At 51.5% G+C, this 27,858-nt stretch overlaps 3 protein-coding genes and 1 pseudogene across 12 annotated transcripts; 2 read left to right on the forward strand and 2 right to left on the reverse strand.

Annotated features, from left to right (window-relative positions):
- The first annotated feature begins 33 nt into the window (after positions 1 to 33).
- Mrps7 (mitochondrial ribosomal protein S7) lies at positions 34 to 2,755 on the forward strand. Its single transcript, XM_027425694.2, has 5 exons — positions 34 to 170; positions 550 to 741; positions 834 to 897; positions 1,442 to 1,609; positions 2,264 to 2,755. Exons 1-5 carry the CDS (start codon positions 88 to 90, stop codon positions 2,483 to 2,485), a joined length of 729 nt encoding a protein of 242 aa, XP_027281495.1. The 5' UTR covers positions 34 to 87; the 3' UTR covers positions 2,486 to 2,755.
- A 325-nt stretch (positions 2,756 to 3,080) lies between these two features.
- On the reverse strand, positions 3,081 to 8,615 carry Mif4gd (MIF4G domain containing). 7 transcript variants are annotated; one of them, XM_027425701.2, is made up of 6 exons: positions 8,429 to 8,615; positions 7,519 to 7,650; positions 4,653 to 4,762; positions 4,345 to 4,500; positions 4,134 to 4,169; positions 3,081 to 3,675 (listed from the first exon to the last, which is right to left on the reverse strand). In XM_027425701.2, the coding sequence occupies exons 2-6, from the start codon at positions 7,598 to 7,600 to the stop codon at positions 3,448 to 3,450; spliced, it is 612 nt and encodes a 203-aa protein (XP_027281502.1). In that variant the 5' UTR covers positions 7,601 to 7,650; positions 8,429 to 8,615; the 3' UTR covers positions 3,081 to 3,447. The 7 variants fall into 7 exon arrangements, with proteins under 7 accessions (XP_027281502.1, XP_027281498.1, XP_027281496.1 ...); XM_027425697.2 differs by having other exon boundaries at positions 4,134 to 4,226; positions 8,420 to 8,615; XM_027425695.2 differs by having other exon boundaries at positions 4,134 to 4,226; positions 8,429 to 8,614.
- Positions 8,616 to 10,841: 2,226 nt separating this feature from the next.
- Slc25a19 (solute carrier family 25 member 19) lies at positions 10,842 to 26,154 on the reverse strand. Of its 4 annotated transcripts, none has more exons than XM_027425690.2 (8): positions 26,007 to 26,127; positions 25,601 to 25,820; positions 21,929 to 22,098; positions 21,597 to 21,752; positions 19,408 to 19,578; positions 14,959 to 15,142; positions 13,263 to 13,393; positions 10,842 to 11,466 (listed from the first exon to the last, which is right to left on the reverse strand). In XM_027425690.2, the coding sequence occupies exons 3-8, from the start codon at positions 22,058 to 22,060 to the stop codon at positions 11,284 to 11,286; spliced, it is 957 nt and encodes a 318-aa protein (XP_027281491.1). In that variant the 5' UTR covers positions 22,061 to 22,098; positions 25,601 to 25,820; positions 26,007 to 26,127; the 3' UTR covers positions 10,842 to 11,283. The 4 variants fall into 4 exon arrangements, with proteins under 4 accessions (XP_027281491.1, XP_027281490.1, XP_027281489.1 ...); XM_027425689.2 differs by having other exon boundaries at positions 21,929 to 22,102; XM_027425688.2 differs by lacking the exon at positions 25,601 to 25,820 and having other exon boundaries at positions 21,929 to 22,102; positions 26,007 to 26,154.
- Positions 12,185 to 13,267, forward strand: LOC103163965 (annotated as a pseudogene).
- Positions 26,155 to 27,858: the final 1,704 nt, after the last annotated feature.

Below are 27,858 nucleotides of genomic sequence, written 5' to 3' on the forward strand. Positions count from 1 at the left end.
GCGAACTGTGCGGTTTCTCATCCGTTTCCGGTCACTCGCTCAGGCGCGCTGCGGGCAACCCTCGGGAGGTCCTTGCAGCGAGCCAAGATGGCTGCGCCCGCGCTGCAGGCCGCTCGGCGGTGGTCGGGGCTGGGCCCGCGCGTGAGGCTCGCGGTCTGCAGCCTTCCAGGGTGAGAAGGCCACGGGTAGCCGGCTCCGCCGCTCAGGCCTTGGCGGGAGGGCCCGGGGACAGGGAAGGCGCCCCGGGGGCTTGCCCCGCGCCTGACGGGCTCCTGCCCCGAGTCCGAAGGGCGGCCGCGTAGAGACCCCGGGACGGGCGAGCTGCCCCTTAGTCGCGATTGCAGCGGACGACGCGCATTTCCGGAGACGGCTTCCTACCTGGGACGGGCGTCGGCGCCGGGGCTGTGGAGGGTTAGCTCGCGGCCCGGCCTGGCCGCCCCCGTCAGCGGGAGGGCAGGAGGGCTGATTGTTGAGTCAAGCTGGCTCATTTGTGGAGTCACAGCTTCTTCACTTGTGGTTCTCGTCCGCTTCCTCCTCTCCCGCCCCCAGGATAACGCAGGTGAGGTGGAGCCGCTACGCCCCCGAATTCAGGGATCCCCTGGTTGACAAGGAGCATCACCGCAAGCCTGTGGCGGAACTCACCGAAGAGGACAAATATGACCAGGAGCTCAGGAAAACGCAGCTCTTCAAAGCCGCCGCCGCGACCCAGACGAGCTCCGTGTTTGCCGACCCTGCCATCAGGTGAGGTGGCCACGCGCTTCTTCCGTGGGGCTGGAATTAGCCCGGGGAAGGGTTCTGCTGAAGGGAAGCTAAACATGTTTTTCTCCCCGAAGCAAGTTTACCAACATGATGATGAAAGGAGGCAACAAAATACTGGCCAGATCCCTCATGGCCCAGGTAAACCAGTTTCTTCCTCTTTGCTTTTGGTTCCCCTCGGCTTGTACTGCGTCTGGCCTCGTTTTCACCCTTCGCTTCAAAACTAGAGAACGGGTTTCTATACCTGTCATTAAAATGTATTTCTGAGAGCTGGGAGTGGTGGCACCCACCTTAAATCCCATCCCTGGAGAGGTGTTTGATTCCAGCACTCAAGAGTCAGACACAAGGCAAGGCAGGTGGATCTCTTGAGTTCAAGGTTCTGAGTTCGAGGCCAGCCTGGTTTACAGAGTGAGTTCCAGGACAGCCAGGGCTACACAGAGAAACCCTGGCTAGGGGTGGGGTGGGGGGCAGGGTTCTCACCTGTTCTTTGGGTCAGTCTAGCAAAGCAGTAGGACCTTAAACTTGAGGGTCTCCTGGAGCACCGTCTGGCCTGGAGCCAGCTACACACGAGGATAACCTTGAACTCTTGATCCTCCTGCCTGCACCTCCCAAGTGCAGTCAGTCACTGGCCTGCAGCGCCACTCCCAGCTGAACTGGCTGAGCAGCCGCTTCCTGCTCTCTGCAGACCCTGGAAGCCGTGAAGAGGAAGCAGTTTGAGAAGTACCGAGCTGCCTCTGCAGAGCAACAGGCCACCATTGAACGGAACCCCTACAGGATCTTCCACCAGGCCCTGAAAAACTGTGAGCCTGTCATCGGCTTGGTGCCTATCCTCAAAGGGGGCCATTTCTACCAGGTGAGTGCGGGGGTGTGTCTAAGAGCCCCCTAGAGCCTGGGCACTGTCATTGGGCACTGTCATTGTTGGGAGCCCACTCCCTCCCTCCCTCCCTCCCCTATGTTCAGGTGTGTAGCCCAAGCTATACACTCTGGGTAGAGGACTATGTTTATGCGCCAGTGTCTAGAATAAAACTTGTCCCGTGAGCATTTGTCATTATTGAACTGAACTAGCCATCCCTATCACAGCATTTAATCACGTTATACCATTAGGTTATTTTCCCCTTCGGTAGCAACTCTCTCACCGTCTGTGTCTTTAGTGTGTGGTACCATACTTGGCATGCAGTGGGAGCCAGGAAAATGGTTCTGGTATAGAAGGTCGTATTTTTAAGCACCCTTGGTCTGAGGTGGTCAGCTTGCTTCTGGTAGTGGGACTTTCCCAGTTGGTGCTTCTGTCAGCTTGGCCAAGCCTCTCTTTAGGAAGGAAAGTGCTTAATGAGTTTACTAAGTGAATGTTTCTTATTCTGTGATGTCACTCGAGATAAGTCTGAAAAGACTGGCTTCTGTCCTCAGGGCCCATCCCAGGGCTACTCTAGAGAACAGTACATGGGAGCTTGTAGGAGCCCGTGGCCCTCACACTGTCACCAGCTCAGCTTTACCTTATCTCCTCATCCAGGTCCCTGTGCCTCTCACTGACCGACGGCGCCGCTTCCTGGCTATGAAGTGGATGATCACAGAGTGCCGGGACAATAAGCCTCGGCGGACGCTGATGCCGGAGAAACTGTCAGACGAGCTGCTGGAGGCGTTTCATAACAGGGGTGCCGTCATCAAGAGGAAACACAACATGCACAAGATGGCAGAGGCCAACCGTGCCCTGGCCCACTACCGCTGGTGGTAGCAGAACAGAGAGATGGAGAAAGTCCACGTCACTGCCACAAGAAACCAGAGAGGCTGCAGAGATGGCTCAGTAGTTAAGAGCACTGGCTGCTCTTTCAGAGGACCTGGCTGGATTCCCAGCACCCACATGGAGGCTCACTGTAACTCTGGTTCCAGAGAATTTGGCACCATCTGACTGTTGCAGGCACCAGACATGCGCAGTACTCAGACATACATGCGGGGAAAATGTCTACACATATACTACTACTAATAAAGTGATTTTAAAAAGAAAGAAGCAAGTTGAGCTACTGCCCTGTTGGAAAGTTCTGGAAGGAACTTAAGGGTGGAGAGGGCCTTTTGTAATGCAGCTTCAGATCCTATGAAGCCCTTTCTTGATTCTCCCATGTTGATTGGCAGTTGGATGGGTACAGCTTGAGTGAGGCGGCCTCACACAGGAAGGGACATGTCTCACAAGGGGCATGTGTTGTTCAGTAATCCAAACTGGTTCCCCTGCCACATTCCCTCCTTAAGGCAGAGCATGTCTCCTTGGAGATCAACTCCAAGAAACTCGGGTCCCAGCAACTTGGGGCCCCTTTGGCTGTTAGGAAAGGAAGCAGTTTAGTTTCAGACAACATTTATTAGAAAACCTTCACCCAACCTGGTGAGACGTCGTCACTCATGGAAGCTGGCAGAAGGACACAGGCTATCTCCACAGTAGTCTCTGTACAAAACGTAGAAAACACTGTTTCCCTTGTAATTTGTGCTCTGTGCCCTTAACATCCCAAAGCTTCCCACCAATGGCTATGATGGCCCATTTTACAGATGGGGAAACTGAGGCACCAAGGTAGTGTTGCACCAGTGGTTACACAGTTCAGTGGTTGTTAGTTGCCTTTCCCTGCCTGGTGGGAAAAAGGAACCTGAAAGGACTTGGAGGAAGGGGAAGACCAGGAAGGTGTGTGCAGCCAGAGGCGCGTGGACCCTGGCTCAGTCGGAAACCTCACTATAATAATACTTATGGGCAGCAGGAGTGGTCTTCCAGCCGGCTGCCCGGAACTCGATCATTTCCAGCAGCAGCAGCCGCCCCAGGGAGCTGAGGCCTAACGGGAGCAGGAAGCCATCCCGGATCAGGACAAAGAGCTCATCCATGCGCTGCCCGTTCATCTTCTCCAGCTGCTCCCCAACGCGGTGCAGCTGTAGCACCAGGCAGTCCACCTGCAGGGGCAGTGGGAAGGAAGGCCTGGTCAGCCAGAGGGAGCACCTGCTAAGCACTGTGCTTTGCCCTTTATGGTGGCTCCGTGCTTCTGATACCAGGGAGTGTTGCCCACATCTGACCAGGCTGAACCTGGGCCTGCTCCAAACTGCTGCTTAACCCTGCTTTTGCTAACCCTTCACTGCCTGACTCAATGGTTGGTTTCTGGGCAGCTGTGCCCACAGCTGGCCACAGCTCTGGCCACTCCTACCTAGCATAGGTTGGCTCCCCTACTGGCGAGCCTGGAGCCTTGGCTGCTGTGCCTTCTGGATAAAGTCCAGACACTGTGGTTTGTCTCGTAATTGGTACAGGCCTTAAATGCCCCTACTAGGCACTAGCTGAGGAGCAGCAGCCTCCACGGACAGGACTGGGACTCTGAGCCAGCATGCCCTTCACAGCCTTTTGTGGAATGGCCACTCACCTCCTCTTCCCGGCTCAAACTCTCAGGCTGGGCCAGCTGGAAGAGACAGTCATAGACAGGGTTAACCAGGGCCAGCATGGGCATATTGTTCACCTGTGGGGAGGAGAGCAAGAGGTGCAGGAGGCAGCATTAGTGACCATGGGGAGCAGTCCGGTCTTGGCCTTGGGACACAGGCCATCAGTGCTACACAGGGTGACTGCCCTTGCCTCACCCTCAGGTAGTCAAAGATGTTGCAGATAAAGGTGACATAGCAGACCCAGCTCTGCAGTGAGCGGGCTCGCAGCTGCTCCCGGGCCTGATACTCCCGCTGCAGCCGGTCAAGGAGCCCGCGGCGGAAGACACTCTGGCCTGCTTGCTTACTCTCTGCCTGTGAGCCAGGAGAGGGTGGTAAGCAGGGCGCTGGCCACTCCACCCACCCTAGCCTCTGTCTATAAACTTGTGTGTCTTCTGCTGGCCAGCCTGTGCCTGATCCTGGGGTGCCATACTCAAGGCAGCTGCCTCTCTGCCAGCCCCCTCGACCTGGATGATGGCGTAGCACATCCGTCCTGCTTCCTTGCTGAACACACAGTCCTGCAGGGAATGGTCCACAATCACATTGGCCACTTTCTCCAAGTCCACGGTGCCTGGATCTGGGGTAGAGACAGGAGCAGAGTCTAGAGCTGCCTGCTTAAGCCTGTGTGCCTCCATCTGCTAAGGGCTGGAGGGGCTGGTTTTTCTGGGAGAGGTTCTCACCACGTAGCCGTGGCTGGCCTAGAACACTCTATGTAGACCAGGCCTCAAACCCACAGACATTTGTCGGCCTCTGCTTCCTGAGTACTGGATTAAAGTCGAGTACTCCAACACCCAAGATGAGATGTTTGTGAGAGAACATCCTATCCCATGCTTAAAAAGATGCGGGGGAAACCAGCCAGATGGCACTTGGGAGGTAGAAACAAGGAGGGTCAAGAGGTGAGGGCTACCCTTGGCTACATGCAGAGTTCTATGACAGCCTGGGCTACATGAGACCCTGTCTCAAAAAAAAAGAAGCTGGGTTGGGTGGTGCACACCTATAATCCTAGGGCTTGAGAGGCAGAGACAGGCCAGCCTGGTCTACATAGCAAGTTCCAGGTCAGCCAGAGCTACATAGTGAGATTCCCATCTAGAAAATAAAAACCAGAGTTGGGGGTGTAAAGAGTAGAATTTAGGGACCAAGCACTATGCCTAACTACGATGTGTGGAACCAAAGTCTGGACACAATGCAGCCAAACCAATAAATATGTAGTCTCCAAGCAGATGCTTGCAACCATGCCTACACCAGCCTCACTGTCAGGACCCTGGCTGTGCAATCAGGAAACAGGGGAGTTGAAGCATGTCTTAACGGTTAAGAGCACTTGCCTTTTTTGGGGGGAGGGGAATGAGAGGGGTGGTCCCAAGGCAGGAATTCTCTGTGGCTTTGGAGCCTGTCCTGGAACTCACTCTTGTAGACAACGCTGGTCTCAAACTCACAGAGATCCACCTGCCTCTGCCTCCCGAGTGCTAGGACTAAAGGCGTGTGCCACCACTGACCGGCCCAGAGCACTTGCCTTTGAAGAAGACCCAGGTTCAATTCCCAGCTCCCACACTAGTCACAGCTGCCTGTAACTAGTTCCAGAGGCTCTCACACCCTCTTTTGCCTCCACAGACACTGCTGTGCATGGTGGGTGCACATCCACACACGCAGGTAAACACATAGATAAACTAAATTGTTCTGTTTTTTTTTTTTTTTTTCCCCAGACAGGGTTTCTCTGTGAAACAGTCCTGGCTGTGCTTGAATTCACTCTGTAGACCAGGCTGGCCTCAAACTCACAGAGATCCACCTGCCTCTGCCTCCTCAGTGCTGGGGTTAAAAGTGTGTACCATCACTGCCCAACAAACTAAATTTTAAAAAATTTAATTATATACTGCCAGGAGTGGCACTCACATTTAATGGCAGCACTCGGGAGGCAGAGGCATGCCAACCTGAGTTTGAGGCCAGCTTGGTCTACAGAGTGAGCTGCATTGTAGGTCAGCCAGGGCTACACTGAGAGTCCTGTGCCAAATAAATAAATAAATTAATTAAATAAAGGATTATGAGGCTAGAAGAGACCAAAGTACAAATGTAGTTTCTTGGGAATCTATGTTTTATTTTCTTGGCAGTAGGTTGAAGAATGTAAACTGAATGTCAAGACTTCTACAACTTTTTTTGTTTGTTTTGGGGGTTTTTTGTTTTGTTTTGTTTTTCGAAACAGGGTTTCTCTGTGGCTTTGGAGGCTGTCCTGGAACTAGCTCTTGTAGACCAGAACTCACAGAGTTCTCGAACTCACTGCCTCCTGAGTGCTGGGATTAATTTTTTTGTCTTTTGAGACAGTCTAATTCTGTTATTTAATAGCACTGGCTGGCCTATACCTCACTGTGCAATTTTTTTAAGGTTCATTCATTTTATATGTATGAATATTTTGTCTGCATGCATGTATGAATACCATGTTTGACTGGATCCCAGGAACTCAGGTTACCAATGACTATGAGCCACTCCAGGTCCTCTGCAAGTCATCTTTATGGTTTTGTGTGTGTGTGTGTGTGTGTGTGTGTGTGTGTGTGTGTGTGTGTGTGTGAGAGAGAGAGAGAGAGAGAGAGAGAGAGAGAGAGAGAGAGAGAAACAGAGATAGAGACAGAGAGACTGGGTCACTATGTAGCCCTGGCTATCTTGGAATTCACTATGGAGCTGACCACACCAGCTTGGAACTCAGAGATCCACCTGCCTCTGCCTCCGCGTGCTGGGACTAAAGGAGCCCACCGTGCCTGGCTTGCAACCTGTGCTCTACACTGCTGGCCTGTTTCCCCTCCCCCAGGCTCTCTCTATGTAGAGCAGCTAATCCTCCTGCCTCTGTAATCTGCTTGGACTACAGTTGTGCTCCACCACATGGCTCCAAGTGTGCTCAAAACACAGAAGCCCCAGGCATGAGCCTGCAGAGACTTCCCTATTGGGGTTAGCTGGGCACAGGAGGGACAATGCTAACTGTTAGTCAAACTCCTGTCCTGTTACAATGGAAGGACATAGGGCCGGGCAATGACACCTCTCTTGCAGCAAGCTGCTTCCCCAGCCTCTGTCCTCAGCCAGACAGCTGTGGACACTCAAGGAGGCTGGCTGGCTGCATCGAATGTGGCTTTAAAGGGACGGCCGTCGTGTTCCCTCTCTCTTGGGCATTTAAAGGCTTTGTATGATCTCAAACAGGACTGTGATTCATTCTCAAAAATAATGGCCTAGATGGAGCTCGTCTTCCGGTCCAAGAGTGAGGTTGTGACTTACTCTCGGGTAGGCACAGGGAGGCTGGGCATTCAGCCAGCCCCTCTGCAGCTCTTGCCCAAGTAGAAGGGCCGGTAGGCTCACCTTTGAGTGCAGTCTTCAGCAGCTGCTGGGTCTCTGCATCAAACGACTGGATTTTATACTCATCTCTACTGGCCTCCCCCATGACGGTCCAGCCTCAGCAGTTTTTCACTGGCCTGAAACTAATGTCAGCACCTGAGAAGCAAAGACCGAAGAGGCTTCGCGTGAGAATCGCAGAGCTCGGTTTTCTAGTCCTGTAGGCACTGGGTGGGGCGGGCCGGGCCGGGCCTGGGAGGGACAGGAGTAACTGGACTTCTGTCGCTCTCAGCCCACCACACTTGGCTTCTGGTGGAGACTTGAGCATCAAGTAGGCACCTGCAGCTCAGCCTGAGGAAACCCGGGCTTCTGCGATTACATACGAGGAATGAAGCGGGAATTCACCTACGGCCGCGGCAGGATCTGGGTTATTATCAGCCAGTATCAGGGTGCATTTAGGGGAGCGCATACTGAACTGGGTTGTGGAGAGGGAGACGTCAGACTCGCCCAAGTTATCCGGCATGGAGAATTCTGGCTCGGCTCCTTTGCCGGCGTTGTCCAAGGCGCGGATCCTGATACCAGCAGGGCTTGGAGCCCTTCTCCCCCGCGTTAGCCAGTCCTTTTCCGCCCACAACACCCACCCCTGCAGCCGTTGGGCTCCGACTAGCCTGCGTGGGAGGGCGCTCGCGTCTCGGGGACTGCGCAGCGCTCGCCCGGCGCGCCACCGCGCGGAAGCTGAGCTCGGCTCGCACGGAGGCGCCTGAGAAGCTCGCCAGCGCCGCCTGCCGCCCCCCTCCCCGCTGCGCACGCCTGCGCACCCCGCCGCCGCCCGGGGCCGCTCCCAGGCTTGGCGCGGAGACCGATCCGCACCGACGTCTGCGACATCGCCACCGCCGCGCCGCGCTCGCCGCCCCCGGCCCCTCCTCACCGGGCGCACCTCAGCCTCGTTCCTGTCCGCAGAGGCCCTCGAGCGCTCGGCCGGACCCGCTCTCCGTCCCGCATGAAGCCCTTGCTCTTGCCGGGTCGCACCCCCGCCAGGGTCACCATGTCCCTTGCGGGGCTCAGGTGAACCGGGTGGGAGACTCCCGGGCCGCGCGGCGTGGGCGGAGCCTCGGGAGGGCGTGGCCTACCGGGAGGCGGGGCGAGTCAATCGCAGCAGCCTGGGCACTGTCCTCCGGGCTTGGGCTGGTTAAAGCAGAAGGTGTGTAAGGTCTGGGGCACACCCTGGCAAAATAAGTTTTAAATCCAAGGGGCGGTCCTGGAGAAAGGGCCCTGGGTCCTCCCCGGGGGGACTCGGGAGCATCGCTGTGGCCTCCCCACCTCACGGGCACACAGGCGACCAGCAGCCAGAGCTCGCGCTTATTTTAAGAGTTGTCGCGGCAGTCATGGTAATAGGTACAAAAGAGAACTCTCCTCTGCGGCAGCCAAGGAATCGCCTGCCAGAGGGCAAATGAGGAGCATGGGATTTACTTTATAAAAAAGCAAACTGAAAGATTCGGACAGCCGACTAAAGCCTCCAGGTTAAGATGGGACATCTAAGAGGAGAAACAAACTCTGCCTCGAAAAACGGAAAAGAAATAAAAGATACCGAATGTTCTAGGGGCGCGAACAACTCAAAGGCTCCTGGAAGCCCCTCCCTACTAAGGATGTGCAGGCAATGAGGACCACCGAGATGCATTCAGCACCCAAGCCAGGCTGCCTGAAAAGGGCTCGGGTCAGCAGCACAGCTGCCTGGAAGAAGCCGCCATGGGCTGGGCTGCCCAGCATAGTCAAGATCGGTCAACTTGACCTCAGAGGCCCGACCACTGAGCTGCCTGGTGGACCTGCAGGCTGTTCAGTGTGTTCCATGTTCCCAGCATTTTTTGGTGAGGGCGGGAGGAGTGGGTTCGAGAAAAGGTTTCTCGGTGGCTTTGGAGCTTGTCCTGGAACTAGCTCTTGTAGACCAGGCTGGTCTTGAACTCACAGAGATCCGCCTGCCTCTGCCTCCCGAGTGCTGGGGCCACCACCGCCCAGTGGTTCCCAGCTTTCGATAGCTGTCAACCTCATTGGTTCACCAAGTTGGACTTTGGTAGTGCTGAAGGTTTTGTTTTGCTTTAATGATTTATTTTTTACTTTATGTGTATGGGTGTTTTGACTGTATCTATGTCAGAATGAGGGCGTCAAATCACTTTGACCTGGATCAGACAGTTGTAGCTGCCATGAGGGTACTGGGAATTGAACCGGGGTCCTCTGAAAGAGTAGCCAGTACTCTTAACTACTGGGCCATCTCTCCAGCCTTGTGCGCTAAATAGTTTTACACCAAACTAATGTCATGTGAGAAGCAGGAACCTCAATTAAGAAAATGCTTCCGTAGGATCAGACTTGTGGGGAAGCCTGGAGAGCATTTTCTAAATTAGTGATTGATGGGGAGAGTCCAGTCCATCGTGGGTGCTGACACCCTGGGCTGGTGGTCCTGAGTTCTATAAGAAAGCAGGCTGAGCAAGCAGCACCCCTCCATGGCCTCTGCAGCAGCTCCAGCCTTCAGGTTCCTGCCCTGAATTCCTTCCATGATGAACAGCAATGTGGAAGTGTGAGCCGAATAAACCCTCTCCTCCCCAGTCGGCTTTTTGGTGGTGGTGTTTCAGGCAGCAACAGAAGCCCTCAGACCTTGCATTGGTCTGCCATCTGCTCCTTCTCTAGAGTAGACGTTTGCCCATGTGTCTGCAGACGAGCACCACACCACACTGCTGCAGCCCCAAGCCCAGGAAGCCAAGAGCCCAGCCACTTCAGAAGCTCTCCCAAGAGCAGCCTGGACCATCAGATCAGAGAAGGTTCAGCCTCTAGGGGAGGGGGTACAAAGGGACCACAGAGGAGGAAGGTGGGGCTCACGCGGGGCACAAGTTCCAGCTTCCATGAACAGGTCCATCCCGAGCAGGCATTACATTCCAAGTTATTGTAGGGCAGGGATCCCACAAAGTCAAGGTCTGTCCTCTCGCCCGCTGCCAGGCAGGAGCATGGAGAAGACGGCTGTCGAGGTGTGCTTCTTCTCTCGCGCCCCTGACAAGTTTTTCCTCTCCATCTAGATAGATGTGTCTGGGTCCCTGGTTCTGCTAACCGGTGCCAGCCATGTCCCCCCAGGCGGCTGGCCAGCCCCATCACTGGACTGCTTTGTGGCTGAGGCCCTCCTGGGATCAGAGGACACGTATGTGTGCAGCACCCACGCTAAGCTGAAGAGTGACACCTTGAAGGGTTCCCCTTGAAAAGAAGAACATGGCTGCCTCAGGGCGGCAACTGCAGGGACACCACAAAGGCCTCTCCCATCACCCTCCCTCCCTCATCTGGGAAGTGACTCATGACAGGAGCTGCAAGAGTGACGTGAGGAATGTGTCTTTCGCTTTAATGTCTATTAAATAAGTTAGTAGGAGAAACACCAAGTTGTGGGTTAGATTTTTCTACAAAGAGCCCAGTCCCTTCCCTCTGTACACAAGCCATGCTCTTCCCAGGACTGGGAGCGTTCTCCCCCAAAAACAGGACTACAAAGCAGAGGATGGCTGACTCCTTTGGGCTGGACAGAGGAGAAACAATGCCAGGCTCCTTCTCAGTGGCCTTGTTTCTACAGCCCAAGCTCTCCCTTCTCTGTTCTTTTCAGAAAAGGCCCTTGCCCTTCTGCCATCGGCTGTGGATAACTCTTCATGCCCAGGACAGCCGGCCTAGGTCAACCAGGCAGCAGCCATCGCCCAGTATGCGCGCAGAACAAGTCTGGTCAGGAGAGGCGCCTCCAGTGTGGACTGTAGGCCCCTCCCATGCTCACAGCTATCTGTCTTCACTCCTTATGCAGTGGAAGAGGTTACAGAAGAGCTCGTACCAGAAGAACATGAAGCCGGTGGAGAGGGCCGCCTTCAGCAGGCTGGGGGACAGGCCCTTGAAGAGGCCCTGGGTGCCTTCATCTTGTAGCACCTGCTTGGTGAGGTCCAGGAGGCCCCTGTAGCTACGCACCTGAGGAGAGGAAGGTGAAGGCTGATGAAATGAACAGTGATAAAAACAGGGATTCACTTGGCACAACCAAGTGAGGGATTCACTCACCTAGTAAGTGCCCTGGGTGAATGAGAGTGCTGGGTGAATGAGGGAGTGAAATTCTTCATTCTTGGGCATGAACTGAGCTGGAAGGGTCCCTTCCTGGTGAGGGGGAGCGCCTGTGGCTTTGGTGGGTGCAGTGACAGCCCTGGGCCATCTTGGGCATCGGGGCTGAATCTGGCCATCTTCCCTAGCCAGTGCCTGGCCTCCCTGCCTTCAGGTGACACCACAAACTGCTGTCAGTTTGTCCTATGTCCCCAAGACAGAGTCCTCACAGTGCTGTGCTCCCCTGCCAAAGCCCAAGAACATCTGATGAGGAGAAGGACCCCAAAAGTCCAAGTTCCAAGTCTGGTATTCAAGGCATCTCAGCGTTTGGCTCCCATTGGTCCTCTGCAAAAGCCCCTTCCTCCAGCCAGCCAGAAGTACACTAGTTTCCATTAGGAAGAGAGCCTTTGTCCTGGCTCTTACCCTCTCTCTCATCTAAATTCAAATGCTCTTCACAGGACACGCCGGTAGATGGAAAAGGAAGGTTACAAAACCGTGCATTGTATAAGCTTATTTTTGCTAAAATATGCACCTGTGCTTATGCAAAGAAATACAACTTCTTTTTCAGGAAACACCAAATGGTGGGTGATGCTGATGCGAGGACTTGGGGCCCAGGGTTAGGAGGCCAGAGCAGCTTCCTCAGAGATCTGGCAGTGGTCCTAGGGGGTCAAGACTGTGGCCATGGGGTTCGTGTAGGATCCCCATCACCAAGCTGGGCTGCCTTGTAGTCAAGGACAAGAAGATCAAGTCCCTGGAGGAGATCCACCTGTTCTCCCTGTCCATTAAGGAATCCGAGATTACTGACTTTTTCCTGGGTGCATCCCTAAAGGATGAGGTTTAAAGATCATGCCAGTGTAGACTCAGACATGGGCTGGCCAGTGCACCAGGTTCAAGGCTTTTGTCACTATTGGAGAACTACAGTGGTCATGTTGGTCTTGGTGTTAAGTGCTCCAAGGAGGTAGCCACTGCCATCTGAGGGGCTATCATCTTTGCTAAGCTTTCCATTGTCCCTGTTCAGAGAGGCTATTGGGGGAACAAGATTGGCAAACCCCACACAGTTCTATGCAAGGTGACAGGTCACTGTGGCTCTCTGTGTTGGTGTGTCTCATCCCTGTCCCCAGAGGTGCTGGCATAGTCTCTGTTCCTGTGCCCAAGAAGCTTCTGTTGATGGCTAGAATTGATGACTGCTACACATCAGCTGGGGGCTGCACTGACGCCCAGGGCAACTTTGCCAAGGCCACCTTTGATGCCATCTACAAGACCTACAGCTACCTGGCCCATGACCTCTGGAAACAGACTGTGTTCACCAAGTCTCCTTATCAGGAATTCACTGACTATCTTGTGAAAACTCACACCAGTGTCTGTTCAGAGGACCCAGGCTCCAGCTGTGGCCACCACATACGGTTTTTTGTTGCTCTTGTTATGAATTTTCAAGACAGGGTTTCTCTGTAGCTTTGGAGCCTGTTATGGAACTCACTCTATAGACCAAGCTAGTCTCAAACTCACCACCACCACCCAGCCCACCTAAGGGTTTTTATGCAAGAAAAATAAAAGTCAATTAAGTCTGCTAAAAAAAAAAAAAAAAAAAAAAAAAAAAACTACAAAAGACAAAGAGGGAACAGGGGTCACGGCTGCTGGTTCCCTCACTGTCCAGGGACTACAAGGAGGCTTACCTCGCCAAAGGCGGATCGGGCACGCTCAAACCCTCCCACCTGCAGACGCTTCTTGAAGAGGTCCAGGGGATATGTGAGGGTCTTGCTGATGACTCCAGACCCACATCCACAGAGCAGGTTTTTCAGGTTCCCTGGAGCAGGGTGAGAGAAATGCAATTGAAGGTAGATGATGTGAGTGGACTGGGGTGTGCAGGGCTTTAAAGCACCCGCTGCTCTTCCAGAAAAACAATCACTTGGAACTATAATTCTAGACCTCCTTGTGTACCCTACACGCACGCACGCACGCACGCACGCACGCACGCACGCACGCCCACATGCAGACACATAAGTAATAAAATAAACAGAACTGGAGAGATGGCTCAGCAGTAAAGGGCACTGGCTGCTCTTCCAGAGGACCTGGATTCCATTCCCAGCACCACACAGTGGCCCACAACTGCTGAGAACTCCAGTTCCAGGGGATCCAATGACGACTTCTCATCTCTAAGGGCACCAGGCACACACATGGATGGTATGCAGACATAAATAAATAAATCTTTTTTTAAAAAAATGAAATAAAAATAACAGAGCCAGGCAGTGGTGGTGCATGCCTTTAATCTCAGCACTCAGGAGGCAGAAGCAGGTGGATCTCTGTAGACCCGCCTTGTTTACAGAGCAAGTTCTAGGACAGCCAGGGTTGTCTGTTACACAGAGAAACCCTGTCGCAAAAAAACAAAACAAAGTCATCAGATTTAATACTCCATCACAAACCTGATGGGGGATGTCCTTCTGTATATATGTTTCTCTTATTGGTTGATGAATAAAACACTGTTTGGCCAATAGCCAATACAGGCAGGAAGATGAGTGGGACTAGGAGGAGGATTCTGGGAAAGGTAGTCAGACAAAGGCCACCAGAGGAACCTGGAGGATAGGACATGCAGGGGTTCTCCAGTAAGATAAAACCATGAACCCAAAAAAGAAAAAAAAAGGTAAAGCTGGGCGTTGGTGGCACACGCCTTTAATCCCAGCATTTGGGAAGCAGAGGCAGATCTCTGAGTTCGAGACCAGCCTGGTCTATAAGAGCTAGTTCCAGGACAGCCTCCAAAGCCACAGAGAAACCCTGTCTTGAAAAACCAAAAAAAAAAAAAAAAGTAGAAATACACAGATTAGTAGTTATGGGTTAATAATTAAGACAGACCTAGCCAACAAGAAGCCCTAGCCGTAAGTTTTTGTATGTTTATTTGGTGCTGAAAAGGGTGGCGGGACAAGAAAACTATAGCAACACAAACCTGAACCCCACAACCATTCCTGCTTCTCAAAATGGAGCCTGACCACCGCCAGAGGCAGACATAGCCACTGAGCTGGGTCTCAGGGTCCTCTGTGCAATCTTTCTCACCCAAAAGCACCGAAACTGTGAGTCCCAAAATGGGAATGGAAACAATGCACCCCCCAACAATGAAAACCAAAAAAATAATAATAAATAAATAAGTGCAATTTGTAAGGTGGGCTTCTGATTAAAAAAAAGGGGGGGGGGACTGGAAGGACTATTCCCTGGAAATACCCTTTCTCCCACAAGTGCAGGGGTGAGTCTGTAAGAGCCAAATGGATGTGCCGGCTAGATGCAGCACTAGCTTGACCACAGATCCAGGGCTCCAGAAGGGAAAACCACTGCCTTCGGCGCAGAGAAGCTGTGATCCAGGCTCGGCTGGGGGCGTCTCACCTGTTTGCTTTCCATCTGGAGGTATGACCCAGTCGTAGACTTGCTTCAAGGACCGGTAGCAGGAGAACTGCAGGCCCGCGTAGGGGAAGATGGCTATCACGGTGGGAGTCAAGCCTTTGTAGAAGACCAAGGGGCCCTCGGTCCTGTACATGGTCGACACGGCGTCTCGGAGGTTGCTATAGATCTGCAGATGCACATGGACAGGTGAGTGAGAGGCGTGAGGTGGCTTCAGTCCAAGAACAGCCCAAGCACATCTTTTTCTTCTCATCTAAATCCCAGCTTCCAGGAGAGTAGCTTTTCCTCTTCAGTCCAGGAAAACTAATGATGAAAATGAGTGGGGGCCGGGTGTGGTGGTGTGCATGCTGTAACCATAGCGCTTGATGGGTGGAGGCAGGAAGATCAGGAGTTCAAAGTCCACCTGACTACACATCCTGTTCAAGACCAGCCTGGGCTGAATGAGACCCTATCTCAAAACAAAACTGAAATTCAAAAGGACACCTAGGTGTGGTGGCACACACCAGTCTAAACACTTAGCAGATGGAGGCAGGAGGATCACGACTTTGAGGACAGGGGCTGGAGAGATAGTCAGTGGTTAAGATCACTGGCTGCTCTTCCAGAGGGCCCAGGTTCGGTTCCCAGAATCCCCACAGCAGCTCACAACTGTCTGTAACTCCTACTACAGGGGATCCCACAGCCTCTTCTGGCCTCCATGAACACGCATGTACACAGCACATAGGCACAAATGTAGGCAAAACATCCATATACATAAAAACAAATAAATCTTAAAAAAAAAGTCTGAGGCCAGCCTGAGCAACACAGGGAGACCCCATCTCCAAAACAAACAAACAAACAAACTAATTAAAAGGGTATGGCTTTCTGACAACTTCTTTCCTAGAAATTTCCATGATTGTTATTTCTTCAGTATATAAACAGGACTAGAGACCTGTGTCAGCAAATAAGAGCACTTTCTTATGGAGGACCCAGGTTCAGTTCCCAGCACTCACATGGCAGCGGTTCCAGAGGACCCCATGCCCTCTTCAGGGTGTGTGGGCACTGAACACACGTGAGGGCAAAACAGCCATCACATAAAATAAATCTTTAAAAGTGTCCCAAGATTCCCAGCAGTATCCTGTGGACTGCAAAACAGTCACCTGAACTCTGGAGGCCACTGGGCCACCCTCAAGGAAAAGCCACTTGCAGCAACAAAGACCCTGCCCAGTGAACACTTTCTTTCAGAGCTCCTTCCAGGGGGGAAGGATTAGGGTGAAGCAATAGAAAAGCTCCATGGGAGCAGGTTCCTGTGCACGCCAAACAAACAGGCCTTTTTGAGAATTCCACAGACACCACTTTTGGGAGGTGAGGCAAACAGCTTAGTTTCAGCCTGAGGGCTTCTGTGTGAGTGACTCTGTACTTCTCAGCTCTGCTGGGGCCCAGAGCAGGCTAGCCCAGAGCGATGCCCTCCTGCACCAGTCAGCAGAGGCAAAGCTGATCCCCTCATTAATTCTGTTGCTGCTTCTCCCTTCTCTCAGCAGAGGTTGGCAAGTAACAGGAGTGGTACAGAAAAAGTTGGGTTGTCACCGGCCAGCTTCCCTCTAGCCCAGGAGCCACAACAATGCCGAGACGGACTCAACCCTCATCCCATTTCTCCACCAGGGCAGTCACCCCGACCTCCAACTTTCCAATGAATTATCACACACAGCTCTTTGCCCGCCCCCCAATTCTTGTTTTCAGTCTATTCCCTTGGGACTCTGCTCTTTGCAACCAAAATATCATCAGAATGTTTTCCAACCAGGATCTCCACCCTGAGGAACACAAAGGCCAGGAAAAACCAAAACCTAAACAAAACCAATTCCTAAACAAAATGCCCTGTCCCAACCAATGTGGCTATAAGGATGGATAGAGACACACACATACTGGTGTTTCTAAATGAATTTTCCCATTTTTCATTTTATGTGTACAGATACTGTGCTGGCTAATCTTGTATCTATTTGGCACATAAACTAGAGCTATCTGAAAGGAGGGAACCTCAACTGAGAAAATGCTTCCATGAGATCCAGCTATAAGGCATTTTCTCAACAATTGATGGGGGCGGGTCCAGCCCACTGTGGGTGGGGCCATCCCTAGGCTGGAGGTCCTGGATTCTATAAGAAAGCTGGCTGACGGGGGACAAGCCAGTAAGCAACATCCTCCAGGGCCTCTGCAGCAGCTCCTGTCTCCAGGTTCCTGCCCTGCTTGAGTTCCCGTCCTGACTTCCTTCAGTGATGAACATGGATGTGGAAGTGTGAGCCAGATAAACCCTTTCCTCCCCAAGCTGCTTTTTGGTTATGGTGTTTCATTTCAGCAATAGAACCCCTGACAAAGACAAGCGTTTTGCCTGTAAGAATGTTTGCACATGTCTCACATGCAGTACCAGCAGAGGGCAGAACGCAGATTTGGATCCCCAGGGACTGGAGTTACCGATGGTTTTGAAATTCCTGTGGGTGCTGGGAATTGAACCTGGGCCACCTGGAAAAGCAGCCAAGTGCTCTTAACCATTGAGCAATCTCTCCACCCCCTTTGTTTATTTCTTGGGTGTGGACCTGGGCATGCTTTTCCCATTTGTGTGGTCAGAAGACAAAATTCAGGAGTTGGCTCTCTTAATATGTGGCTTCCAGAGATCAAACTCAAGCCATTAGGTTGGCAGCAAGTGTCTTTACCCACCAAGCTACCCTGCCAGCTCCAATCCTGTTTATTTTTGAGACACAGTCTCACTGCATTGCTGAGGTGGCCTCAAACCCCTGGACTCAGTACTAGGACTCTACAATGAGTGTGGCTGCTGCTGTGGGTGTGTGGCCCCTGACCCTATATGGCTGCTGCTCATGTGTGGCTGAGGCTATCTCTTTTTCCTTTTGTGATGGTGTTTTGGGATTGCTAAAATGTGTATGTGTTTGGGGTGTGTGTGGCTCTCACTCTGTAGTCCAGGCTGTCTCCACCTCCTCTAAACTAGGATTACAGGCCTGGGCCTCAAGCCTGCCAACTAATGATGCCCCACTTTTTTGTTGTTGTTGTTGTTTTGTTTTGTTTTTCGAGAGACAGGGTTTCTCTGTGTAGCTTTGGAGCCTATCCTGACACTTGTTCTGTAGACCAGGCTGGCCTTGAACTCAGAGATCCACCTGCCTCTGACTTCCGAGTGCTGGGATTAAAGGTGTGTACCACCAACGCCCGGCTTTTTTTTTTTTAAACCAGGATTTTTCTTCTCTTGCTTAAAAAAGAAAGTTATTTTATTTTATGTGTGTGTGAGGGTCTGCCTGTATGTATGTATGGGTGTGGACCACATGCCTGCTAGGTGCCTAGAGGCCAGGAGAGGGTGCTGGATTCCCTAGAACCGGAGTTTAAGATGGTTGTAGAGTTAGAAGATGTGGGGGCTAGCCGGGCGTTGGTGGCTCACGCCTTTAATCCCAGCACTCAGGAGGCAGAGGCAGGTGGATCTCTGTGAGTTCGAGACCAGCCTGGTCTACAAGAGCTAGTTCCAGGACAGCCTCCAAAGCTACACAGAGAAACCCTGTCTCGAAAAACAAAAAAAAAAAAAAAAAAGGGTGCTGGGAACCAAACCTGGGTCCTCTTCAAGAGCTCTGAACCTCTGAGTCATCTCTCCAGCCCCTAATGATGTGGCCCTTCCATTCATTCAGGGAGCAGACCAGATCGCCAATTTGATGGGATCTAGTATCACCTAGGAAATACGCCTGGGCGTACCCTTGAGGCATGGCCATCAGGTTAGCCGAGGTGGGAAGATTCACGCTAAACATAGGTGGCACCATCCATGTGCTTGGGCCTGGACTGTATGAAAAGGAGGAAGCCAGCTGAGTTCGGGCAGTCACTCTCGGCTTCCTGACTACAGGCGCCATGTGACCAGCCACAGGCTTGGGTCTGGACTGTATGAACAGGGGGAAGCCAGCACAAGCAATCACTTTCAAGCAATCACTCTCTGCTTCCTGACTATCTGCCTCAAGCTGCTGTCAGCAAGACTCTCCACCATGATGGACAGCACCCTTGAACTGTAAGCCAAAAGAAGCCCTTTCTCCCTTGAGTTGCTTTGGTCAGAGTATTTTATCACTGCAAGAAGGGAAGTCACCAAGATGTAGTCTCGGACCATTGCTTTCATTAAGTACATTATGGCCAGAAGTTCCCGGGTCCCAAGTCCTCAGACGCTTACCTTCATTCAGCCCACTGCCGGATACTTATTTGTTCTGTTTTGCCCCTGTGGGCTCAGTCTCCCTAGGAAGTCTATGATCTACTGGGAGAAATGGACACAAAACACCTCGCAGAGTGCAGATTACTTATGAGCCTTACAAACTGGCTGTTGGGCTGGTAATGAAAGGTGCCCCAGCTTTTCTTCCGGAGAAGATAAGAGCCCCAACTCCTGTGCTCCCACCTCTCCCAGGCCGCCCTTGTCTGGCCCTGACTGCTCACCTTGGGCTCCCCCTGAGCCGCGAGGCGGGTGCGCAGGACATCCACAGGGTGCACAGCAAGGGTGGCTGCACCAGCAGACAGGCCGCCACATACGAAGTGTGCTGAGAACTGGCGGGTTTCATACAAGTTGATTCTATGGAGCAGTTCAGTCAGCTCTTCAAACGTCAGAAACTGCAAAAGCAGGTGGAGAGCCACTGAGGACAAGCTGAGGAAATGGTCCCCTCAAACAGGAAACACAACTGCCTTACCCGAGTGGGCACAGCAGAAAGACAGAGTAACCTAACGCCATTTCCTATCCACTTGAGTGCCGGGAAGGGAAGAGCAGGTGTGCACTGCTCCTGCAGAATTCGGTTCCCGGTTCCCGCATCAGGCAGCTCACCACTGCCTGGAACTCCAGCTCCAGGGGCTCTGATGCCTCTGGATGCACTAGCACTCATGTGCACATATACATAACTTAAAACATCTTTTAAAAAAGAAAGGACATGACCAGGCAGTAGTGGCGCACGCCTTTAATCCCAGCACTCAGGAAGCAGAGACAGGAGGATCTCTGTGAGTTCGAGACCAGCCTGGTTTACAGAGCTACACAGAGAGACCCTGTCTCAAAAAAACAGAAAGAAAGAAAGAAAGAAAGAAAGAAAGAAAGAAAGAAAGAAATGAAAAGAAAAGAAAGAAAATAGAGCAGCCTAAGGAGATCACTTGCCTAGCACAAGGCCCTGCCTTCTATTTAAAAAAAAAAAAAAGAGGTACTAGGGAAACAGCTTAGTTGGTAAAGTGTTTCTGTGCAAGCACAAAACCTGAGTTTGAGCTCCAGCACTCACATAAAAAGCAGGGTGCAACAGTGCATGCCTGTTATCCCGAGCTGGGGGTTTGCAGGGATGCAGACAGACAGAAGGATCCTATGGCTTGCTGGTCTGCCGGTCTAACCAAGTTAGTGAGCTCCAGGGTTAGGAAGAGACCCTGTGGAGAGTGACTGAGGAAGACACATGTCTGGCCTACATGTGTACATATGCATACAGATGGATATGTGTACACACACACACACACAGAGGCAGGGGGAGAAAACAGAGAGAACTATTTTGTTTTGTTATTAGTGTTATTACTTTCTGTTTAGCCTGGAACTTGCTATAGAGACCACGATGGCCTTGAATTCATGATACTCCTGCCTCAGTCCCTAAGTGCTATGGTGGCAGGTATGTGTCATGCCAGGCTTGGAAGACACAGGAAACTCCATTCCTCTACCTCGGCCACCTCCCCACCAACGACCTCAGCTGTTCTCAGCCACAGCTACATCCCCTGTAGAATCAGAAAGACAATACCATCCAAGAGAGGCCACAGCTTACATTCTACAGGGATGAGACCCTGTCACTCCTGCCAAACATGGGGTTCAGCTAAAGCAAGGAATGATGAGCTGTGAGAAGCCTGTGTGTTGGTCTTCACCCCATCATGGACAGTCATGAGGTCCTAGCTGCTGCCCTCAATCCTGGGGGCACCTGCTGGTTTCCCTCATACGCACCACTGAGATACAGTGAAGCACCTTGGTGAAGGTGCTATTTCAGTGGGTAAAGGTGCTTGCAGCCAAGACTGAGGACCTGAATTTGAATACCTAGACCCTAGTCAAGCATAGTACTGCATGCCTTTAATAACTTGGGAGGCAGAAGCAGGTAGATCTCTGTTGAGTTCTAGGTGAGCCTGTTCTACATAGAGTTCCAGAACAGAGAGGGCTACATAGAATCTGCCCCGAAAACAAAACAAAAACAAGCAAACAAAAAACAAACCCCCAGTGAACCCAGGACCCACATGGCAGGAGAGAGCTGACTCTGACTCAAGCAAACTGTCCTCTGGCCTTGACGCCCTGGCAGGAATTGTATAGCAAGCACATTTCCTCCTTTTGTTTATTTCTTTGAATAAATAAACATAATGTAGTTTGAAATTTAAAAAAGAAAAATGGAGGTTATGTGGAGAGTATTCCTCAGTATTACCTGTGCCAGGGTCAGGAGAAGAGAAGGAGAACAGGAAGTGAGGAGAGAAGGCCTAAGGTGTGGCTAACAAATGATGTCTTCAAATGGTCAGAGCAAGTTTCCCATGAGTGCAACTGGGCAGATTGGGGACTGCCACCAAGGCAATGTCCTTACTTTCCTCACCCTTTCTAGGCTCCACGGAGCAATGTGACCAGGTTCCCCAGTACCTACTTGGACAGCTCCATAGCCTACGGACAGGATCTGGGCTGGAACGTGCCCTTTCCAGAAAGCCGCTGGTCCCTCCTCCTGCAGAATCTGCTTGATTGCCTGCAAGATCCCGTGGTATTTGGCTTTGGGGTCACTTGGACACAGCCGTTCAATCTGAAGCTAGGGATTAAAGTGTAAAAGGTCAGGATGGCGGGGGAGGGGTGAGTGACAAGGGGGGAGCTGAAGGAAATGAAACCCTTCACCTTGACAAAATTCCAAGTTTTAGGAGCCGCCTTTGTAAGAAGGACTAAACCTGTTTATTCCCTAGCCGGTTACACGGAAAAGAGAAGGGGTACCTGGAAACGGATCTTGATGACGTCCAAAGGGCTGATCAGGGCACGAGTGACAAATCCAGACACTGATCCTGCCACCGCCACCTCCAACTTGGAGTTACTCCTGATATCTGCTTTGGCGTCATAGCCGACCATCCCTGCCTCCGGTCCATCCAATGTCCATGAGTATCAAGCTAACTGGAAGAGTCACAGAGTAAAGCAAGTCCTGCAGCATTTGCTCAGACACCACCGCCTTGCAGCAGCTGGGGCACCAGCCTTGCAAGCCTCATTCCTAGTCCTCCCCTAACTAGGATACAAGTCCACAGGGCCGGGCACAGCGGTGCACACTTTAGTCCCCGTACTCAGGAGGCAGAGGCCAGTGTGGTCTACAAAGGGAGGTTCCATGACAGCCAGGGCTACATAGAGAAACCCTGTCTCAAACAACAACAACAACAAAAAAAAACCCAAACAACATGACCTTGATCTCATCAACTCTTTACCTTACACATCCAGTGACAGAAAAAGATCAATTTATTTTATTTTATTTTTATTTTGGTTTTTTGAGATGGGTTTCTCTGTGTAGCTTTGGAGCCTATCCTGGCACTCGCTCTGGAGACCAGGCTGGCCTCGAACTCACAGAGATCCGCCTGCCTCTGCCTCCTGAGTGCTGGGATTAAAGGCATGCGCCACTAACGCCGGCTCAGAAAAAGATCAATTTAAACCAAGGATGGTGGCTCAGCGGTTAGAAGCACTTGCTGCTTAATCTCGGATACAGGAATTCAGATCTCAGTGCCCAGCAGGGCATTGGTTGTGCCCACTGGTTTAGCCCCAACACTTGAGAGGCAGAGGCAGGCGGATCTCTGTTAGTTCAAGACCAGCCTGGTCTACAAGAGCCAGTTCCAGATATCAGTACCCACATGTGATGGTTCAGATAGCTGTAATTCCAGCTTCAAGAGAGCCAATGCCCTCTTCGTTCCTCTGAGTGTTTCTGTGCTCATGTACACATATCCACCCCCTACTCATATTTAAAAATAAAATTAGGGCTGGAGAGATGTCTTAGAGATTAAGAACACTTGTTACTCTTGCAGAGGACTTGGGTTTGATTCCTAGTGCCCACATTGTAGGTCACAACTATCCATAACTAAAATTCTGGGTCATCCTACACCCTCTTCTGACCTCCACAGGCACCAGGCATGCAGGTGGTAAACATATATACATGCATGTGAGCAAAACCTTCAAACACATGAAATAAATAAATCTAAAGATTTTAATTAGAACCAGGTGTTGGTGGGCACGCCTTAAATTCCAGCACTCCAGAGGCAGAGGCAGACGGATCTCTGTGAGTTTGAGACCACCCCGGTATACAAGAGCTAGTTCCAGGACACACAGAAATCCTGTCTCGAAAAAACAAAAACAAAAACAAACAAACAAACAAAAAACCAAGATTGGGCTGGAGAGCTGGCTCAGAGGTTAAGAGCACTCACTGGCTGCTCTTCCAGCAATCACATGGTGGCTCACAACCATGTAAGATAAAATCTGGTGCCCTCTTCCGGCCTGCAGGCAAACTTGTGGGTAGAACACTATATACATAATAAATAAAATCTTAAAAAATAAATACAATGATTTTAGAAAGGCCATCAGAATTACCCCACAGCTTAAACATGCACCACAGGTCACTGGCCACCTAAAGCCAACTCCCATCTCTCCATTCTGACTTTGATTTTCCCTCTTATCCATCCACCCTGGCACTCTCCCAGAAGCCTGGGAGAACCGGGTTAAACAAGGGCAGAGGACTAAGCCACTGAACCCTCTCATGGGTGACAGGGCCTGCTCAGTCCAGAACAGTTTCAAGTTTCCTGAAGTCTAGGAGGGAAAGAAAAGAAAGGCGAGTGCCAGTTGTCCTGGCTCAGTGTCCCCAGAAGCTGAGAGACAGTGAGTCTATCTGGAAGCCCAACCTGTAACTGCACCATTGAAACCAAGCAGAAGGTGGGAGAGGCTACTATGCCTGGATTTCAAGAAATAAGCAGTTCTATATTGCTAGAACCCAAGAAGCCTGGGTTTTAGCTCACTAGGGAGACTGACACAGAAGGACCACACTGTGAGCCCCAGCCAGGACTGCATAGTGTGACCCTGTCTTAACGTAAAAAGTAAGAAAAAAAGTCAGGCAGTGGTGGTGCACGCCTTTAATCCCAGCATTCGGGAGGCAGAGGCAGGTGGATCTCTGAGTCTGAGGCCAGCCTGGTCTACAGAACTACACAGAGAAACCCCGTCTTGAAAAACCAAAAAAAAAGAAAAAAAAAAAAAAGAAAAGAAAAAAGAAAGCTGTGGTTCACACCTGCAATCCCAGCATGTGGGAGGCAAAGGCAAGAGGATCAGGAGCTAGCCTGGGCTACATAAGACCCAAGAAACCAAGACGAAAAGCAGAGTGCTAATCAAGCATGTACAAGACCCTGAGCTCCACTCCCTGGCACATCGAGGGTGAGGGTATCTGCGTTTGATATATAGCTCAGGGCTAGAGTATTTACCTCATATGCTCAAAGCCCCAAGTTTACAATCCCACTGCCACCAAAAATAAAAGTCTGGAGCCATAGAGATGGCTTAGTGGGAAAGGACACCTGCTGCCCAGCCTGAAGCCTCGAGTTCCATCCCTGGACCTTCCATGGTGGAAGGAAAGAATTGACCCCAGAAAGTTGTCTGACCTTTGCAGTCTCTTTGTGGTGTGTGAGACTGTATGTGTACACACACACACACACCAAAAAAGTAAATGCAAATAAAATAAAATAAAATAAAACAAAACCTGTGTTTAAAGCTGGGCGTTGGTGGCGCATGCCTTTAATCCCTTTGAGACCAGCCTGGTCTACAAGACCTAGTTCCAGGACAGCCTCCAAAAGCCACAGAGAAACCCGGTCTCGAAAACAAACAAAACCCCAATTGGAGTCATGGCTCAGTTAAGAGCACTGGCTGATGCTCTTACTGAGGACCTAGGTTTGATTCCTAGTACCACATAAAGGCTCATAGCTGTAATTCCAGTCTCTGGGGATCTGAAACTCTCTTCTGGCCCCCTCCTGCACCGGCAAATGCTCATCTATAGAAAAGTAAAAAAAAGTCTTTTTTTTTTTTTCCTGGAACTGGCTCTGTAGACCAGGCTGGCCTTGAACTCAGAGATCCACCTGCCTCTGCCTCCCCAGTGCTGGGATTAAAGGCATGAGCCACCTCCGCCCGGCTCCACCAAAAATCTTTTAAATGAAATAGAAATACCAACTAAGTTTTTACTAGTGGGAAGTGGGGGACGATATTTGACCTGAAAACCAGTAAGACATACACACCTAAAAAGCTTTTGAAATGCTTGTTTTCTAGAAAAGAAGACCACAAAAACACAAACATTGTTAAAAATCAATGTAAAATGTCTTGGGTTCGGTTCCCACAAGAAGCACAGGTCAGTACGGTGGAGCCTGTAATACTTGGAGGCAAGAGACCCAAGAGTTCAAGGTCATCCTGGATGACACTGCAAGTTCAAGTCTGGCCTGGGTTACAGAAGACCCTGTCTGAAACCAACAACAAAAATAAACACAGGGAAAAAAATTAATGTCCCGCTTATTTAAAATCTCCTTGCACCAATAATCTTGATATCTAGGCAGATTAAAAAATGACTGTATAATGCAACTAATGCATGGCGGAGACAGGGCAGCGGCTGACCTGAGTGGCGGTGCAAGCAGTGCAAGCGGATTTCTTCAGTCCGCATTCTTTCCGTGTCAGACCCCGCTGCGGGGAGGACAGGTGTCATTCGGGAGTAACCGAGAGCTCACGTGTTCGGCTGAGGAGCTCTGCAGATGGCCCGGCGTGGGTACACTGTGCAGGCGTACCGGGAGTAGGGCTTCCCCGAGTCCTGAGCAGCGGGCACCCCACGTGCAAACGCCTGCGGTGGTGGAGATGGTGGGGATTCGCCTTTCGTGTCCCTGAAGATGCTCCTGGGGCCAGGTGTGCCACGCGAGCATCCGTCCCCGCCCCGCGTGGATACCTGCCATTCTGTGCTCCGACTCGGGGAGCGGGGGTACCAGTTCCCGAGAGTACCAGGAGGAGAGCAAAGCCAGAGGTCACTCACCTGGCGCGGCAGGTTGCGCGGGGCTCCACAAGCTCGTTTCTCCTTCCTTCTCAGTGTAGCCCAACAGCAAAACTTAACTGCGCTTGCCAGTAACTGATGAGCTGCTGGGCCAATCACCGTGCAGCTTCTGGCCGCCGCTGGCCCAATCGTTTTACGTCGGAGGGATCATTTAGTGTACCCCCCGAGGTATCGCTGGGTAATGTAGTCTTCCGCTACCAAGCCCCTCCCCCGTGAGAAGCAGCGAAGGGCCTCCTGGGAGATGTAGTCCCGCTGCGCGGGCGCATTACCGACGTCCGAAGGAAGCGGATGGGGAAGAAGGCGTCTACTTCTCCTTGAGGGGCGCGGCGCTCTGAAGTCGGCGGAGGCTGTGGAAGGGTTAGGGCTCGCTGCACTCGAACCACTGTTCTTCAAATCAGCGTAGTCTCAGAGTCCGTACAGTCTAAAACTGGAAAAGATGACGGGGAGCCTGGTGTCGTTAGCCTGGAGGACGGGTTGGGTCGAGGTTCTAGATGGTTCTGGGGATGAGAACCTTTATCCCTGTGTCCCCGACGTTTGTCACAGCCAGGCGAGGTGGCCTGGTCACCGGAAGGAAGATCGGGAGCTCAACGGTATCCCCCGCTACAAAGTTCAAGCCAGGACTGAGACCCAAGTCATTTGTTGTAACAAGTTAATGTATCCTTACGTGCTTGTCGTTTGTTTGGTTTTCGAGACAGGGTTTCTCTGTGGCTTTGGAGGGTGTCCTGGAACTCTATACCAGGCTGGCCTCGAACTCAGAGATCCGCCTGCCTCTGCCTCCCGGGTGCCGGGATTAAAGGTATGCACCACCACCGCCCGGCTTGGCGTACATTTTTAAAAACTAATGTATTGTGTGGGTGGCCATGTGTCCTTCTCCAAGGACAACTTGGAGAAGCCAGGTCTCTCCCCGCACGGTGTCCGAGGGATTGAATTTAGACGTCAATCCTGGTAGCAAGCGCCTTTATCCTCTGAGTCAGCTCCAGAGCCAGCCTTCAAGGATCAGAAATTTAATTTTTTTTTATAGGTTCTCATGTAGCCCAAGCTGGCCTCAAACTTTTTATGTGGCTGTGGATGACCCATAAGTCCTGATCTTCCTTTCTCCTCCATTAAAAATGGGCTAGACATTTTTAATTTTCATGAAGTCTAGTTGTATTCCTTGGGTGGGAGGAGTGGATCATGCCTAGCTCACGGAACCCACCTGTCTCTGTGTCTCTCCCACCCCACCCCGGTGCTGGGGTTATAGCCAGACACAGCTTTTTACCTGGGTGCCATGGATTTGAACTCAAGTCCTCATGTTTGTAAGTGCTCTTACCCACTGGCCAGTTTCCTAGCCTCAGTGCGAGTTAATTTTTGTGTTTATAAGACATGGATTGAAGTTCTGCCCCTACCCCTGGATTTAGATGTTGTTTTTTTAGTTGTTACTGGGTTTTGTTTTGTTTGTTTGTTTTGTTTTTTTGCTTTTTGAGACAGGATTTCTCTGTGGCTTTGGAGGGTGTCCTGGAACTAGCTCTTGTAGACCAGGCTGGTCTCGATCTCACAGAGATCCGCCTGCCTCTGACTCTTAAGTGCTGGGATTAAAAGCGTGCACCACCACCACCCAGCTAGATGTTAATTATTACAGCATATGGAATATTGCTACTGTTGAAGAGTCCATTTTTCTCCACTGTATCTTCTCCACCTTTGTTGAAACAGTCGTTTGCATGTGTGTTCATGTGTGTTCGACTCTGGTCTCCTCATTCTGTAAGTGTTGATTGGTACTGTCCACACGCACACACCTCAACAGGTGCCTGTTTTCTTGGGCTTGTAACCCTGTCCTAATTTTTGCATATTTGCAATC

The sequence above is a fragment of the Cricetulus griseus genome, chromosome 7 (assembly GCF_003668045.3).
Source record: "Cricetulus griseus strain 17A/GY chromosome 7, alternate assembly CriGri-PICRH-1.0, whole genome shotgun sequence".
Taxonomy (NCBI): Eukaryota; Metazoa; Chordata; class Mammalia; order Rodentia; family Cricetidae; genus Cricetulus; species Cricetulus griseus.

Coding starts and splice junctions, on each gene's coding strand:
- Mrps7 (XM_027425694.2), top strand. CDS start 88: ATGGCTGCGCCCGCGCTGCAGGCCGCTCGGCGGTGGTCGGGGCTGGGC. Junction 171..549: donor GCGGTCTGCAGCCTTCCAGG/GTGAGAAGGCCA, acceptor TCCCGCCCCCAG/GATAACGCAGGTGAGGTGGA. Junction 898..1,441: donor CCAGATCCCTCATGGCCCAG/GTAAACCAGTTT, acceptor TGCTCTCTGCAG/ACCCTGGAAGCCGTGAAGAG.
- Mif4gd (XM_027425697.2), bottom strand. CDS start 7,600: ATGGGGGAGGCCAGTAGAGATGAGTATAAAATCCAGTCGTTTGATGCA. Junction 4,227..4,344: donor ACATCTTTGACTACCTGAGG/GTGAGGCAAGGG, acceptor TCCTCCCCACAG/GTGAACAATATGCCCATGCT. Junction 3,676..4,133: donor GTTTGAGCCGGGAAGAGGAG/GTGAGTGGCCAT, acceptor CTGCCCCTGCAG/GTGGACTGCCTGGTGCTACA.
- Slc25a19 (XM_027425688.2), bottom strand. CDS start 22,060: ATGGTCGGCTATGACGCCAAAGCAGATATCAGGAGTAACTCCAAGTTG. Junction 21,753..21,928: donor TCATCAAGATCCGTTTCCAG/GTACCCCTTCTC, acceptor TTTAATCCCTAG/CTTCAGATTGAACGGCTGTG. Junction 19,579..21,596: donor TAGGCTATGGAGCTGTCCAA/GTAGGTACTGGG, acceptor CTGCTTTTGCAG/TTTCTGACGTTTGAAGAGCT.